Source organism: Aegilops tauschii, chromosome 3, assembly GCF_002575655.3.
Source record: "Aegilops tauschii subsp. strangulata cultivar AL8/78 chromosome 3, Aet v6.0, whole genome shotgun sequence".
In the NCBI taxonomy this organism is placed as follows: Eukaryota; Viridiplantae; Streptophyta; class Magnoliopsida; order Poales; family Poaceae; genus Aegilops; species Aegilops tauschii.
The window spans coordinates 584400909-584419287 of record NC_053037.3 but is presented as its reverse complement, the minus strand read 5'-3'; the positions used below and the strand labels follow the sequence as shown (position 1 = coordinate 584419287).

Sequence of the window (18379 nt, the reverse complement as noted above, 5' to 3'; positions counted from 1 at the left end):
ACGACCCAGTAGTGTGTGGGGTTTTGAGAGGTTTTGAGGGGTTTTGACTGATTAGGGTTGAGCATAACTAATTCAAAAAAAATCAAAAAGATATAAAACTTGCGCACATAGTCTTATTATGTCCTATAGTAACGAGAAAAAAAATATAAATATGGTTTACATACATTTTTATGAAAAATCCTTCACGAAATTGTCATTCCTCGAACAATGTAGTATGGAGTTCAAGGGAGAGAGTAGTGGGCACCCGAGAGTAGGTGGGGTTTTGAAAATGAAAAGTTTGAAAACCTCACCAAAACTTCATTTTTGATTGACTAAGAAAATCTTAACTTACTTTTCTCATTTTCATGTTTTAAACTTGTTTTATATATAATTTTCTATTACCTTGTTTTTTCAAAAAGAAAAGAAAATAATAGAAAATTAATTCAATAAATAGTGAGACTTTAGATTTGCACTATATAGGTAGAATAGATGTGTAGAAAAATTATTTGGCTGGTTTAGACAAGGTGCCAAAAAAACTTGCTTAAATATGAGGCCGTTTACCCTACCTTTGGAGGTCATTTGAAACACACTTTTCATGACTATGAGTTCAACTTACCAAAAGGGCTCGAATTGATCAGCAAGCAAACATAGTTCAGTTGAGGTACTTTAGATAGCATTAAAACATCAATACCCCATCCCTAATTCAAATTTGAGCCCAAATTTGAATCCAAATTTGAATTTAAAACAATGACACATATATTATCTATTATTTTATTTGGCTGGTTTAGACAAGGTACCAACAAACAAGTTCGAATAGAAATACGGGGATACATAGTGACTACCAGTACGCACCAAGTTACAAATATTATTTCATGACACAAATTTTCAAACTGTTCTCTGTTCTACCTCTTACTACCACGTCGTGTGCCCTTCTTCTCCTTAGCACTTCTTGTTTTTGGTTCTAATACACACACAAGTTCACTGATCATCTTGGTTTTCTTCACCAGTCTTTTCAACACCTCGCCAACACCCTCGAGATCAGTGTCTTCAGTCTGAATGTTGACAGCAGTTTCAGTTTCTTCGGTGTGTACCTCAACATGGGTTTCTTCAATCTGAACCTCGACACGCTCAGGTTCAGTTTCAACCTCGAGAGCAGTTTCTTCAGTCTGAATGTTGACTGCAATTTCAGTTTCTCCGGTGTGCACCTCCACATCAGTTTCTTCAGTCTGAATGTTGACTGCAGCAGGATTTTCTTCAGTCTGCTCAGGCTCAGGCACACTTCTCTTCTTTCTACAACCATTGACTCTTGCTTTTTTTGTTGGCCAACACTGTTCAACAACAAGGGGTTGACTTGCTCGCTTCCTCCTTGCCATTGGGAAAATGTTATAGATATAGTAATTGGAAAAAAGCACCAAATCAAAATACAGACAAATAAACACGAACATACTTTGGCTTATCAGGAGTGTAACGGCATTTGACAGATCCCACTCTGTGCCCAAGTTCCGGTCACAACTTGCATCTGTTTTTGTTACCTTTTTGGTCCCTTTTTGGCTTTCCATCTTTCTTTCCCTTCTTATTACTCCCACCTTTCTCAAACCATGCCTTGAATCTACTCTGTTTAGGCCAGCCACCCTTTCTTTTCGTCAAGGGAGGACACATGGAAAATTCAATGTCCACTTCAGGCCACTGAGACTGATCTGTAAGTGCTGGAATTGGAGTAGCATATGCAGCTTTGAATCTTGCTACCGAATAATATTCATGCAAATATGGGTGCATGTTTATCTTCGGTTGGGATGCTAAGAAAAGAATGGCATGCTCACATGGTTTACCAGTGTGTTGCCACTCGAGGCAAGTGCAATCATGCAATTCAGTGTTAACAACATGTCTCCTTCCAGTTTTGTTATCTCTAACTTCAGCACCCCAAGGTGAATATTTTTCAACAAACAAATGTGAAAGACATCTGCTCCTATTGACCACCTGTTGTACCACTCCTAGAAGCTTATCACCTTGCAAACAATCACCTATCCTTCTTCTCAATTCCCACAACCGCATGAGCATGATCCTGATTTGGTCAACCATGTCATGCACAGGCAAATCTTGTAACTCCTTCACCTTGTTGTTGAAACTCTCTGCCAAATTGTTGTTGATGTGGTCACACTTGATGGCAGTGTTGAATGCTGACCTGTACCATAACAAAGAATGGTAGGTGTTCAGCCATGGACCAAACTCATCACATGCTGCCATTATCTTATCAAGATGATATTTGTGTGTGTGTCTAGTGTAAGATCTTGCTGCTGGCCACATGCGCCCAAATTCTTTTCCTCTAAATTTTTTGATCAAATTCATCCACAAATGACCGAAGCACTCCCTCTGCTCAGCATGTGGGAAAACATTTTTCACTGAATTTTCAAGCCCCTTACATGCATCTGTGTGTATAGCCAAAGGTGGCACTGGCCCTAGGCATCTTTTCAACTCGATCATGAACCATGTCCATGAAGCCTCTGTTTCTGACTGAAACAAGCCAACAGCAATAGGAAACATCCAGTTGTATCCATCTAGAGCATTGCATGCTGCCAACTGACCATTCCACTTGCCAGTCAAAAATGATGAGTCTATGCTCAAATATGGACGGCACCCTGCTTTGAAGCCATTGATGCAAGGCTTCAAAGCCATAAAAAACTTGGAGAACTTGACTTCAACTTCGGCTGATACCTCTGTATCTATCTCCACAACACTGCCAGGTGACATCTTTTCCACCTCTGCTTTGAAGTTGTAAAGCATCCTAAATGTATTTTCCCAATCAGCATATAAATTTTTCATTGCCCTTTGTTTTGCCTTCCACACTGTGGTATATTTCAGTTTAATGGAGTACATCTTTTCCAAGTCTACTTTGAGTTTCCTGGTAGTAGTGTTTGGTGTTTTGGCTAAAATTGGGGTGATCTTTTCTGCAACCCAAAGTTGTGATGTCATGGTTGATACTCTCTGTGAACTTGTAATACAAGTATGTTGATTGGGGATTTGGTTAACCCTGACAGTACTTCCATCAGGTTGCAGTCTAGCAGATATGTACCACTTGCAAGGCTTGACACTACCATCAAATCCTCTGCACCTCGCATAAAACTTCTTTCTATCAGTCCAAACAGTCTTGGCATCAAACTCATGTTTCACTGCGTAAGTCTTGAAACACATCCTAAACTCCTTCATGCTTGGAAACAACTTGCCTACTTAAATGACAGGCTTTTCTTTGTCATACACATGCACCAGCTCATCATCATGTGCATCATCTACTTCATCTGCAGCTTGTTCCATCAACTGTCCATCTACATCTTCATCAGCATTAGCAGGCAAACTAGATTTGCCCCTCTCCTGCTTATCTCTGTCATCGACTAGAATGCCAAAAAGTTTGACCATCTCAATGTCAGGCATTGGTGCAATGACCAAATCAGTACGCTCATCTAATTCAACTACGTTCCAATCAACAATTGCTGCAGTTTCAGTTTCAGTCCCAGTCACATGTCCCTCTTCGGCTATTACTGTAAGTTCAGTACACACGGGAATCAATGGCCTCTGTGTAGCCCAATCATCATCTACCATCTGCGCAGCCAATTGTGATGGCACATATCCAACCTTCGAAAAAATATTCAGATCAACGAGCTCCGCAAAAAAATTAGCCCGTTTGCTTGTCCAGCCGTTTTGCCGATCGATTTCTTCAACAATCTATTCACCATCTTCTATTCTCACATACTCTCCTTTCCAATCATCAAACCGCAACAGTGATACTTCTTGCTCTCGACCCCAAAAAATATTCTCCCCAATTTTTTCCACCCATTTCTTCACTGCCTTCTCTTCCATGTTCTGTAGAACTTGTGGATCAATCTCTGTAAACTCAACCACCCATTTAACAATTGTGTCTCTCTCAATGTTCTATATGCTACCATCAACTAATTTTTTCTTTGATGGAAAGAAATTGGCTGTCAATTCGAAGGTCCGAGTGGCAGCATCCCCTCTGTCAGTGGCGGACAGTGTGAGCCCATGAGAAAGAGCAGACGAGGCCCTAATTGCATGCAAAATTGGATCGGAGAGAGGCGCATTACCTATTCAAAGTTGAATCTGGCGGCTCCATCTCAGTATGCCCACGAGCTCCCCTCACAACCTATCGATTCAACAAGCGAAAACAGAGGAAATGAGCTGAGATCTACGGGCCCGAGAGAGGAATGGGAGGGCGACTAGGGTTCGAATTCACTCACCATTTTCTGAGGACGAAGGCTCCGCCTCCGTTGAGAACGAGGGCTCCGCCGCCGCCACCGAGAACGCAAGATCCGCCGCCACCGGAGAAGAAGGGGGGGGGGGCAGAGTGGCGGGCCCGGCATGGTCGGGCGGCAGGGCACGGTCAGCTGTTTTGAGGACCAATTAAGTTGGACCCACATGTCCTAACATAAACGGGCTTGGTTGACGACAAATTTAACCACATTTAACACCCCATGTGGCCCTGGGCTATTTACACGCTCAAATGTGTCGTATCACAGCCATTCATTCCAACAACGTCGCACTCCTTCCAATTCACATAAAAAACGTCGCACAGGAGCTATTGCCCCTGGTGGCAGGGCGGCAGCAAGCTGGAGTTGTAGAGAGAGAATGGTGGTGATTACTGGCCGTCCACTCCATAGTAGCTGTAGTATTTTCTATCCTGTCCCAACCCAAAGCCTGACGGTGATGCACAAAGTATAGATGGAATTGCTTCCCGAGTTAAGCTCACCTACTTATTGTTGGCAAAGGCGCCGACTTCGACAACGCTGCTGAGTACTTCCCAAGAATACACACGTATGTGGTAACTCGATTACATTCCAAGCAGATCGGATATGTCAGGAGATGCAGATGTTTACGATGATGCAGACGTGTACACGAAGCAGCCTACTAGGCTGCTGGATCGATCTCTCCTTCTAGACGCTGGCTTTACGCACGTAGTGATCAGTCTCGCTGGGACGGCCGCGTAGCATCTCATAAAGTTTCTTTTGCTCAGAAGAATAACAGTGTAATTCTCCCTAAAAAAATAACAGTGTAATTTGATATATCATAGCTTGCCCTCCCGTTTATTCTTATTTCATTTTATATTGCTTAAACGAGGGGAACCTTTGGAATAAAATCTGATTTTGGTGAAGCGATCAATATAAGAACGGCATAAAAATTTGCAGTTTGAACCAAATCAAAATAGTCATACCACGTACCACAGAAATAGGTTCAACCATTACACTACTAGGAAAAACCCTAGCAGTAGCGCGGGAATAATGCCTATCAGTAGCGCTGGGTACGGCGCTACTAGTAAGGCGCTACAGCTAAAGGTTAGCAGTTGCGTCTGTCAACCAACGCTACTGCTATATCGACTTAGTTGTAGCACTTTCACTAAAGAGCGCTAGTGCTAATTACTAGTAGCGCTTCTCTCAGCCCGCGCTACTACTATTATTCCGTATTTCACTTTTATTTCATGTTGTATTCATACACCTTTATAGTTTCAAGTGGATGGACATACACTTGAAACAAGTGGATGGGCATACACTTGAAACTAATCCGCGGTTCTTTCATCCAATAATATAATAAAAATCATCATCATCATATCATTAACAACTTATCATCATAATACATCATTCTCATATAAAACCTACTCATGATCATCATTTTCATCAATGAGACATCACATAGCAAGTTGGTCACTAGTCATAATCACAACTACTCCTCATCATCAACTCTAACACATTGTACCGCATAATAAACATATTGTACCTCATATGACCTACTACATTCTCTTAGGACCTACTATATTCTCTAAGGTAAAATAGCAAAAAACAAGATATCCCCTGACTCTCCATTATGGAGAATGGAGATTATCCTGTCTCCAATTCTTGCCTTTCGCTTAATGTTGCTTCCAAGAACCTCCATATTACGAATGTTCAAACATTTTTTTCATTCTTTGATTAGCATGTGTTCACCGGTTTTAAAAATCTGATATGCACAGGTGAGATCCGTAGGATGACCTGGCTGTATGTTCAGAACATCAAGGCGACCATTCTGATACATCAGATGAGGCACACAATCCATCGGGATTTTCTGTTGAAAAACATAGTAATAACTTCATAGTTAGCAATGATGTACTAGTTTTAGAAGTATGCAAAAGATGCACGGATGTCGTAATAGTAAAAAATCTTATTAGGGTATCTCCATAAAAGTTACCGTGGTTCAACACGTGCACTAGTGGCCGTATTCACCATAATTTGGAGGAGTTCGATAATAGGTATTGTAATTCCCAAGATCGGTACAAAATGCGATCAGATGATTTTTCTCCTTATAAGTTAATTCGGAGCCATCGGTGTAGTGGGTTTTGTCTACCATCTTCCACACATTCTTTGAAGAATGAAAATAAGCTGTCAATGAAAATAAGCTGTCAACTATTTTGAAATAAACAATATAAATTAGTTAATAACTATGTTTGAGAAACTCACATAGCGGTAGAACCTGAAGCGTATCAACAAGGACCCAAATGTCCTTATTGTCTTGCTCGATGTCAGGATCATCAACATCCATGGTGACAAGCATACCCTCATAAAAACCATACATCTTGCAAAGTCCTTCCCAATCTTGGCAACCAAAATGGGTTACGCTCTGAGAATTGTATAGATTTACTTCAAAATCCATATCATGATGGGTCCTTAGGTGTATTTTTCTTTGTTTTCATACTTTCATGGTCTTCAAAACCCATCCTCTCCAAGATATAGCGTCTTGCATAGCATGGGATAAGCTAGTCTTGACACCACCCCGAACTCTGGATCCGGCGCCGCCCAACCTTGTCGGCCTTCCGCGCGCCTCTCTGACCCTCCTCTGCCTGTATCCGTCCGTTGGCAACCGCCTGTCGCCATTCTCCACGGTGGGAGGCAGGAGGCGGCCAGCGGAGCACTGTGAGATGGGGCGGCGCAGGAGGCGGCCGACGGAGCTCGGCGAGGCAGGACGGCGCAGGAGGCCGCCGGCGGAGCGAGGCGAGGCAGTGCAGGAGGCGGGCGGCGGAGGACGGTGAGGCAGGGCGGCGCAGGAGGCCGCCGGCGGAGCGAGGCGAGGCAGTGCAGGAGGCGGGCGGCGGAGGACGGTGAGGCAGGGCGGCGCAGAAGGCGGCCGGTGGAGCGCGGCGAGGCGGGGCAGGACAGGAGGCCGCCGGCGGAGCGCAGCGTGGCAGGCCAGGAGGCGGTTGATACGTCTCCGTCGTATCTACTTTTCCAAACACTTTTGCCCTTATTTTGAACTCAAACTTGCATGATTTGAATGGAACTAACCCGGACTGACGCTGTTTTCAGCAGACTTTCCATGGTGTTATTTATGTGCAGAAATAAAAGTTTTCGGAATGACCTGAAACTCCACGGAACATCTATTTGGAAAATAAGAAAAATACTGGAAGAAAAATCCACGTGAGGGGCCCACACTCTGTCCACGAGGGTGGGGGCGCGCCTGCCCCCCTGGGCGCGCCCCCTGCCTCGTGGGCCCCCTGACGCTCCACCGACCTCAACTCCAACTCCATATATTCATTTTCGGGGAGAAAAAAATCAGAGAGAAGGACTCATCGCGTTTTACGATACGGGGCCGCCGCCAAGCTCTAAAACCTCTCGGGAGGGCTGATTTGGAGTCCGTTCGGGGCTCCGGAGAGGGGAATCCGTCGCCGTCGTCATCGTCAACCATCCTCCATCACCAATTTCATGATGCTCACCGCCGTGCGTGAGTAATTCCATCGTAGGCTTGCTGGACGGTGATGGGTTGGATGAGATCTATAATGTAATCGAGTTAGTTTTGTTAGGGTTTGATCCCTAGTATCCACTATGTTCTGAGATTGATGTTGCTATGACTTTGCTATGCTTAATGCTTGTCACTAGGGCCCGAGTGCCATGATTTCAGATCTGAACCTATTATGTTTTCATGAATATATGTGAGTTCTTGATCCTATCTTGCAAGTCTATAGTCACCTACTATGTGTTATGATCCGGCAACCCCGAAGTGACAATAATCGGGAGCACTCCCGGTGATGACCATAGTTTAAGGAGTTCATGTATTCACTATGTGTTAATGCTTTGGTCCGGTACTCTATAAAAGGAGGCCTTAATATCCCTTAGTTTCCATTAGGACCCCGCTGCCACGGGAGGGTAGGACAAAAGATGTCATGCAAGTTCTTTTTCATAAGCACGTATGACTATATTCGGAATACATGCCTACATTACATTGATGAATTGGAGCTAGTTCTGTGTCACCCTATGTTATGATTGTTACATGATGAACCGCATCCGGCATAATTCTCCATCACTGATCCAATGCCTACGAGCTTTTCACATATTGTTCTTCGCTTATTTACTTTACCGTTGCTATTGTTACAATCACTACAAAACCTAAAAATATTACTTTTGTTACCGTTACCAGTACTACCATATTACTTTGCTACCAAATACTTTGCTGCAGATACTAAGTTATCCAGGTGTGGTTGAATTGACAACTCAACTGCTAATGCTTGAGAATATTATTTGGCTCCCCTTGTGTCGAATCAATAAATTTGGGTTGAATACTCTACCCTCGAAAACTGTTGCGATCCCCTATACTTGTGGGTTATCAGCGGCCGGCGGAGCAGGAGGCGGGGCGGAGCGTGGCGCGGAGAGGGGAGCGCGGGGCTGGGTTTTTTCCTTCGTACCGGTTCGGGCTGACTTATGACGAGGACTGCGGGTCGAATAACTACAACAACAGGGACTTTTTTTGCAAAAACTTCGACGACGTACGACCAGAAGCAGAAGAGCCCGTGCGTTGCAATGGTAGAAAAAACACAACACACACTCTTAACTGAACAACCATCACTCAATACCACAATAGGTCCATCTCCTTTATTTTAGCGACGCATCATATTTGTGTTGCCGCTTATCCTTCTTCTCACCCTCGCCGGCGATGGCCTTAGTGTTCACACAAACCAAAACGTGTTTGAATGTGGTTAATCCTAAGACGTCTCTCTCTCCCTCTCTCCTCCCTCTCCCTCTCTCTCTCTCTCACTTTCTCTCACACTCGCGATGAAAAATCTGTACGAAAGAAAAATGGATCGTGCGCTATAGTTATAAGTTTGCTTCCAAAAAATATCTAAAAAATATTTAACAGGTAAAATTAACATCATATTCAGATTTCACACATTTTTCTAATCAAATTTCATATATAACATATTAAAATCGGAGTTACGGTTTAAAAGATACGTATAATTTAGAAAACCATTTGTTTGACTTAAATATCTTCCAAAATATTATTTATAAATACTTAACATGTTAAAATAATCTTATATTCATATTCTACATATTTTTCTAATCAAATTTCATATATAACATTTTTAATTCGGAGTTACGGTTTAAAAGATATGGATGGTTTAGAAAAGCATTTGTTTTACTTAAATATGATCCGCGGATGGAATACCTAAAATGTCAGGTTTTTTTTGAAAAACTGTAAAATAACGGTTCGGTGTGACTTAAGTCTGGACTGCGGGTTGATTTCATGAAAATGCAGGGGCTTTTTTGCAAAAGGGGGCGACGGACGGGCAGAAACCTTACGTGCTTTATTATTAGGTAGAGACTAGTAGACTAGTAGACTACTAGATAGTAGACTAGTAGATAGTAGAAGTAAATGTGCCCGTGCGTTGGACCAGGAGAAAAAGTTTAACTTGCCATCCATCATGTCAGAAGCTAGCGGGTCGAGCAAAGTGGGACTTTTAGGGAGGGAAGCACAAGACATATATGATTAACCTAAGGTAGCAAGACATGTAATCAATGGACCCCGTGTCATGTGAAGATATATCGTACAAAGGCAACCACATTTCATCATATAAAAACTATAAATCCACGTCGCCTCGTTGGTAAAGCCGGGAGCCAACGAGAAAAATATAGGGGGCCAAGGTGTCGTCGGCCTGCTCAACGCGAGCCGCCGCCCTACTGCATATGTGCAGATTCAGCGCCAATCAATGTCATCCGCATGACCGTACATTGTCACTCTTATGCGCACCGTTCCAAAGAAAGAGATGGAGAGAGAGAGGAAAGGCTACAACCCCTCTCAAAAGCATATAAAAGAGCATTATGGACCTTTGGCAAAGCGTACATATAGCTATACATTCCTACATCCATCCTCGTGAGAATTTTCTATTTGCTTGCATCGGTGGTGTTTATATGCTGAGTTGTGTCTCCCATCTTGCACCGCCGCTGCCAACCTCGCTGTTGGCGCCACTCATCGCCATGCAACCACACGTGCCGTCATGCCAGCACAACTGACAGCCAAGCACACACGCTGCCTTTGATCAAGCCCCCATTGCCCCCCACATCAGCTGCGTAACGCTCACAAATCGCCGACGCCCTACTACACACTAGAGGCACTGATGCCCTTGTCCAGCCATGCTGAGTCGTGCGCTGTTGTGTACCATTCCCATCGCGTTTTTTGTCATGTGCCTTCCGCCGCCTCCCGCTACCACTCGTTGCCCTTGTAATCGAAGTGGCGCACGCACGTGATTAATTGGTTAGTTTTTATTTGGCAATCATGCCCTCGTAATCGAAGAGGGTCGCGAAGAGAGTCCTTGGCAATCATGCCCCTCTCCTCCTCTCTCTCAGCATTTCCCTTATCCTTCTTCACTCTCTATAATCTTTGTTTTGTCCAGGAAGAGAGTCGCGAAGGAACAACCCGCGGCACTACGGCCACCTTGGTCCTTGGAGGAGCTCGCCCCGCCGACGGGGCGGCACCTCTCTGTCGGCCTCGTGCTCCTCCGTGTCGATCCGAACAATCCCGCACCCCCGTGGCCTTGGAGCTCTGCCCGCCTCCGACCAGCCGCCCCTCCGTCAGCCTCGGGCTCCTCCGCCTCGATTTGTTCGCCCCGTCGCTGGATCCACGCTGGAGCAGCCGGATTCGCCGCCCCGCCGCCTTGGAGCTCTGCCCGCTTCCGACCGGCCGCCTCTCCGTCGGCCTCAGGCTCCTCCGCCTCGATTTGTCCACCCTGTTGCCGGATCCACGCCGGAGCAGCCAGATTTGCCGCCCCTTGTCTGTGTTCGCTCGAGAGGAGCGCCCGTTCGTCCGGGACATGGGCCACGCAGCTGGCTCCACCCCTGCTGCAGGTCTTCAAGCAACTTCGGTTCTCTCTCTGTCAACTCTCTCATCCTCCATGCTGCAGACAACTCAAATCCGTGTCGGGCACTCCATTGTTTGATTTGGAAAGTACATTGTAGATTGAGAAGGTGTTTGGTACAGCTGCGGCGCTCCGGTGGCCGGCCAGCGGGGAGGCTCAAGCGCGAGCCCGCGCGTGGAGGCGCTGTGTGCGGTTGGGCGGCGGATGCCGGCAGATCCAGGGTGTTTTTTGTGAAAACGGTTTTATCAGATTCACTTAGAAAAAGGACTGCAGGTTAAATAACTAAAACATCACGGACTTTTTTGCAAAATGGCGCGACGGACGACCAGAAGCAATGCGTGGTTTATTATATATATATATATATATATATATATATATATATATATATATATATATAAAACCCGACCCGAATATTGATAAAAATCCAAGAATAGATATTTTAAATATTGATAAGGTATTATTAATCATATGAGTAGGGAAGACACCCTGTAAAAAAATGAATAAGCAATGTTGAATATTTAAGCAAGTTAAATTAAAAATAAATCAAGCAATGCTGAATATTTAAGCAGCCTTGACATGTATGTACGCATACACTGGCACATGGATTCTTGAAGGCAGAAGAAGCCCTGAAGGCTAATCGCATGAAGATCTGTATGGCTGAAGAGCAAAGACTGGTACACAGAGGCTAGTCAATAATTCACCGAGAGACAATGCCACGTGAAGAAAGCAACGTTTCTTGAAGATTGAAATTTGTCGGCACTCTCTCTCGCACTTTTCTATATTATTAGAAGGACACGCATGTACACTAGTAGGAATTTTCTATATTATTAGAAGGACACGCATGTACCCTAGTAGGACATGCGTGCATACTACCGTGTGTAAAATAAGTGAAGGAAGGCTTCCGAAGGCCTCCCTAGCAGCCACCCCTCGCGGCTATAAAAGGAGACGCTGGGCTCAAGAACAGAACACAAGACGGGAGAGCAAGAAGCACCCAGAGCATCGAGACCCTCCACCAGAGCATCATTTCCTTCGTAGCTTAGCTACCACCACTCCTAGTATAATAGCCAATAAGGCGCTTCGGTCGCCAAGAGTTTGAAGGTAATTTCCTAGTTGTGTGTAATCTCTTCGAGGCCTCCCGAAAGGAAAAACCATATGTAAATTATGTTGTGGAAATGATGTAGTTTCTTGGTCTCACATAGTATTTTTATTTATGAATTTATTGGACAAGTTCTTATGCTAGGGATCTTATAGGAGAAACCTCTGCGTGTGTAGTTCTCTGTGTAGCCCAGAGTGGCGTTTGAATGAGAACCTTGTGGCCATAGAGAAGTGTTCCCTTCGGGTGGAACTGCCTGGGATGATGCTAGGAATTTACCCCATAAATTTGCAATTAAAACTTCTAAGTGAACGTAACTAGCTACATCTGATACAACATAATGATAAATATGGTGAGTACTGAGTAGGACTTTACATCACTGCGTACATCGTCCGTCGAATTGTTGGTCTCGCCAGCCCAGAATAGATCCTGTATCAAATAAATAATCAAGAACGTGAAGGTAATCATATCGAATTAAATATTGCTGTGAATAGTGAAGTACTATTTCAAATAGTGTACTGAATAGTAAACACTATTGTGAATAGTGCCCTACCTAGTGAACAATAAATACTATTCAAGATAAAAAGCATACATGTCTATCACTTTCACCTAATCACATACTAATCTAATCAAAATCTGATCTAATATTGATTAAGATAAATAATTTCTCTATATTGTTGGTATCAGGTCCAGCGTTTAATCATTGAAAGGTTAAAATATATAAACTTAGAAGTTAGCGCAGGTAAAGTAATAAATACTAAGGAAAATCTAAATATAAGGTGTAGAGTAAATCCCTCTGAAGAGCATATCTGGCATACATCTCATAGCCAGTTAAATACAGTCGTCGATTTGATATATAACTTTTACATATCTTGAGGAAAAAGACAAGATAATTTAGACCAAAAATTTGAAAGTTTATTCAAAGAATACCAAAAGCTTGCTGATAAGTATTCATGGTTGAATAATAAAATTGATCTAGCTTTACATAAGCTAGAGGAAGCAAAAGCAAGACAGAATACAGTTTGCAAGAATAATGATTATATTAAAGAGGAAGTGTTATCAATAGGCCGTTACTTAAGTAAAGGCAAAGAGTCACTCCCAAGACAAGATATACGTGAAATAAAAAAGTTGGTGCAAGAGGTTAAAACTTTGATTATCTCATAATTATATGACTGAATATGCTCAAGCATTAAACGAAGTAGCAAAATACCTGTCACCTCCTGTCGGGTTCTCCGATCACGACTCCCCAAAAGAAGATTCCAAAGTAATAATAAGAAAAAATAACACAATCATCCAACTATTAATTCAAGTATTAGATAAGCTAAAAAGTGTTCAAAGCAACAAAGAAATTGTGCTATCATCATCTGGAATAGTTTCCTCTACTAGATATATGAATTCAGAAAAATGGACGTATCTAAAGGCTTCCTTAGAAGAGACAAAACTCTCCAATTAGTAAGGCAAGATTAAAGACCTCTAGCCATGAAGCATAGATTATCATGCAAAGCTAATGATATTGATAGTATTGAAGAAGTCATATATATACAAAGAGATCTCGAAAGATATCAGAAAGATACCCTAAGAAAAATAAAACCACAACAAGTATATCACATGGGTATGTTTGAGAGTAAGAGTGGTCTATACAGAATATCTCGAGAAGTAGAATTAAGTGTGTTAACACATCAAGTAGATTTAAGAATTGTAAGCAAAAATATTGAAAATGAATTAAAATATTGTGGTTACAAATATATTCATCAAGGCATGTATATCATAGGAGTCAAAGGTATGACAAGGAAGAAATTAGGTGCGAAGGTTTTGATAACCTTATTAGACAGAAGATGGGAATCTGTAGACAAAGCAGCATTAGGATTTTTGGAATGAGACATGAATGAGAATAGATTAATAACCTATATAGCTCCAGACCTAATGATGCTCGTAAAAGAATTTATTGAAAAAATGAGTTTTGGTTTCCAAACTAAAGGTTATGAAGATTTTAAAGGAACAAATTTGCTAGTAAGCATAGAATTTATAGGAAGGCTCACTAATAGAAGTAGCTCCAGATATAGAGTAAATGTGAATGACGTAATTGATAGTACGCAATCAAAAGGTATAAAGTTTATGAATCCTCTTAAAATTGGTTCTGAAGAAAGAGCTGGAGAAGAATGGAAGATAGGTGAATTAATAGAGAAAAAAGAATTAAAGCAACCTGAAAACTACATAAGCTATCAATATTGTGAAGGAAATAGCAGTATTCGATTTATGAACTATAAAGCTGCATCAATAGAAGACTCTGAATCTTTTATGTCAGAATCAGAAATTAATGATGATAAAAATAAAGGTATATCTGAATGCATGGAAAAGGCTGATTTAGATGATGAAATAATTCATTAGGAAAAGAAGCTAAAACATATTTAATGGGAATATAGTCATTCTATGACAAAGGATTGGCCTAAAATTAGAGAAAGAGAACTATTTATCATTAGAGAAATTGCAAGGTTAAAGAAACTAAAAAATGATAAAAAGTTTGTCACTAGTAGTTCAACCATGGAAGATAAAATTATAGCATCAGCAGAAAGAAAAGCAAATGCCATTATTAATAAAAATGTTATCATTAATAATAATAAAGATAAGAATATTTTTCAAAAAGAAGAAGTTGTTAGTGAAGAAAGTTATGAGGAGGAGGAAGAATGAATAAAAGTAATGTGGTTAGAAGATGAAAGATTTGATGATTCCGAACAAAATAGTGATTTCTACAACTCACTAGATGATGTGGGACTGCATAATTTAGACAATGCAATGGAAGCCATGGAAGTAGAAAATAGTGGTAAAAGAAGAAGAGGATATGGAGAATCGTCTGTAAAAAGAGAAGGAGAAAGAGAGAGACCTACCAGATCAGCTGGACAATGGCCTCCAGAAAAAGATGACTATCAACCTACATGTATCCCAGGACAATACAGATATATGGGTACTAAAAGAAGAGATTTTGAAAAACCAGTGCAATTTCAGAATTATAAGAATGATGGCGCTATATTAAACCTAGCAGCTCATGATCCAATAGATTGGCCGAATATAATCAGCATATGGAAAGGTTTAATAGAGTAAAAGTATATAAAAAATCAGTATAATATAGGCACTAAGGTAGAAGATATGTTAACATATCTTGAAACATTTTTAGGAGAATCTGTAAAAGTTCTATGGGAACAATGGGTAGAGTCATACCCTAGTCAATATGAAGAATTAAAAAGGGTAGGAAGTAACCCTAATAACTTTGCGAATGTTATCTCAAATATGATCATAGCAGAAGATCCAGAATTAGGACATACCTCATTGCAGAATGAAAGGTTAAGAGAAATAGAAAAATTAACATTAACTAGCTGGAAAGGTATTAAAGAATTTTCCCAGCATTATCTGTATAATGCTACTACTGCTAAACAAGGTTTTAATGCAGGTGTAGTAGAAAGATATTTCAATAAATTGCCTGATCCACTAGGTTCCATAATATTTGAGGAGTATAAAAAAGAAATAGGAGGAAATGTGGTAAATATATACCAAGCCATAACATTTGTTTTCAAACAATTAAGAAAGGTGTGTAATAGCATTCAAGCCCAAAGATCTATGAAGAAACCAGATTACAATTTTTGCAATAACATTGTCCAAATACCACCAACATATGGAGGAGAAAGGCATAGGAAAAACAAATATTTTTAGCCACAAAGCAGAGATAATAGAAATTTTAGAACAAAGAAAAGATATTTCTTAAGAAGGTCAGACAATAGAGCCCCATTCTTGCATAAAAGAAATGTAAGAAGATATAATCCTGAGAAAACCTATGATAAAACATGCAGATGTTTCATATGTAACTCTCCTGATCATCTAAGTAGAACTTGTCGTAATAAAGACCAGAAAAGATACTCTAGCAAATATGAAGAACAAGAGAGAGTATTAATTATAGATAGCGTTAATGAAAATATATTAGTATGTGATGATGAAATAAAAGACGACGAGTCAATATATTCAATTATAGAGACAGATGAAGTAGAAAATGAGGCTCCAGAATATGAATCAAGTGAAGATGAAATAGACCTAATAGATGAATTAGCCGGTTTAAAAATTGAAATGATGAACCAAGTAGATTGTGAACATGATTGGATTAGAGGAAAAGGTGATTATAACATAAAATGTGCTTTCTGTATATATTACCCAAGCCAAAATAATAGGTTCACATGTAGCTTGTGTTTAAAACAAGCATGTGCCTCATGTCTAAGAGCCAATAATCAAAAGTGGAGACAAGAAATAGAATTAGAACCAGAAGAACGAATATTATCCAGTAGGGTTAGAAATTTAGAAAATAGAACAAATAAGCTAGAAGCAGAATTAGAAACACTTAAACATGAGTTACAAAATAGTAATAAGCAAGAAAATGATGTTGCTAAAATCACGGAAATGAAAGAGCAAATGGCAACAGTAAGGGATAAAAAAGGAGACAAATTAATACAATTGAAAGATGCAATTACTAGTTTTGGAAACAAATATATTGTTCGATTACCATTCAAAGAAGTGTTAGGAATAAGGATCCCAGTTAGGATTGTTCTAAAGCCAAATATTTCATATAAAATACTGACACTATTAGATACTGGTTGCACTAAGAATATCATCCATGATAAATATTTTATGAGGTGTCCCGAAATAGTTGACACTATAGATGATAATAAAGCTGAAGTATCTACTGATATGTCAGGAATAAAGAAGATCCATAATCAGCGAGCATATAATATTGAAGCTTACATAAATGGCACAAAATATATAATAGATGAAATTATAATAAGAGATATGTCAGTAATAAATGATGACATGATAGTAGGGTTAAGATTTTTACAACAATCTTTACAAACCACAATCATACATGAAGAAGGGGTAACATTTATCCCTTATCAAGATAATGTTCCATACATATCTGAAGTGCGAAAACAAAGAAAGTCCTTGCAAAATGTAGAAATATCTAATTTTGATGATGAAGATAGCACAAGTCCAGATCCCTTGAATTCTGTAAAGAAGAAGAACTTAGTGAGACCATAGAAGAATATCATATAGAAAATCAAAAAAAAGATATAGATAAGATTGTGCAAAGACTAGAAAGCATACAAATTATTGGAGAAATACCAATGAAACATTCGGATAAGAACTCTATAGTTTGCAAAATAAATATCATAAATCCAGATTATATAATTAAGTCAGGACCAATAGAAGCTACACCCAAAGATATCGAAGAGTTCAAAATGCATATTGAAGAGTTATTAAAGTTAAAAGCTATAAGAGAAAGCAGAAGCCCTCATCAATCTGCTGCTTTTATAGTTAGAAATCATGCTGAAGAAGTTACAGGTAAATCTAGAATGGTAATTAATTTTAAAAGGCTTAATGATAATACATTTGATGATGCATATAATATACCTAATAAGCAGGAATGGATTAACAGAATACAAGGAAGTAAATATTTCTCTAAATTCGACTTAAAGGCAGGATTTTGGCAAGTAAAAATGGCTGAAGAATCTATTCCTTGGATAGCATTTACTTGTCCACAAGGCCATTATGAATGGCTAGTAATGCCATTAGGTTTAAAGAATGCACCTGCACTATTTCAAAGAAAGATGCAAAATATATTTAATGAGAATCAAGAATTTATATTAGTATATGTAGATGATTTGTTAGTATTTTCAAAATCATACAAAGAACATATAGCCCATCTTGAAGTGTTCTTTCGAAAGGTAGAACAAAATGGACTCATACTATCCAAAAAGAAGATGGAAATTTGCAAAGAAAAAATAAATTTCCTTGGACATGAAATAGGAGAAGGAAAGATATATCTACAAGAACATATTGCAAAGAAAGTTTCTTGATAAGATGAGTGATAAAAAAGTTTTACAGCGGTTCTTAGGAATTGTAAACTATGCGCGAAACTATATAGATAACTTAGCAAAGCTAGCAGGTTCTTTATATGCTAAATTAAGGAAAAATTGTCAAAGGAAATTTATGAAGAACAAGAGAGAGTATCAGGAAACTTTTTTCGCGCATAGTATGCTAAGTTATCTATATAGTTTCGCGCATAGTTTACAATTCCTAAGAACTGCTGTAAAACTTTTTTATCACTCATATTATCA

The 18379-nt window shown here is 40.1% G+C and overlaps 1 protein-coding gene across 1 annotated transcript; it reads right to left on the bottom strand.

Moving 5' to 3' along the window:
- Positions 1-1485: 1485 nt before the first annotated feature.
- On the bottom strand, positions 1486-3183 carry LOC109767387 (uncharacterized). Its single transcript, XM_020326142.3, has one exon. The coding sequence runs from the start codon at positions 3181-3183 to the stop codon at positions 1486-1488; it is 1698 nt and encodes a 565-aa protein (XP_020181731.3).
- Positions 3184-18379: the final 15196 nt, after the last annotated feature.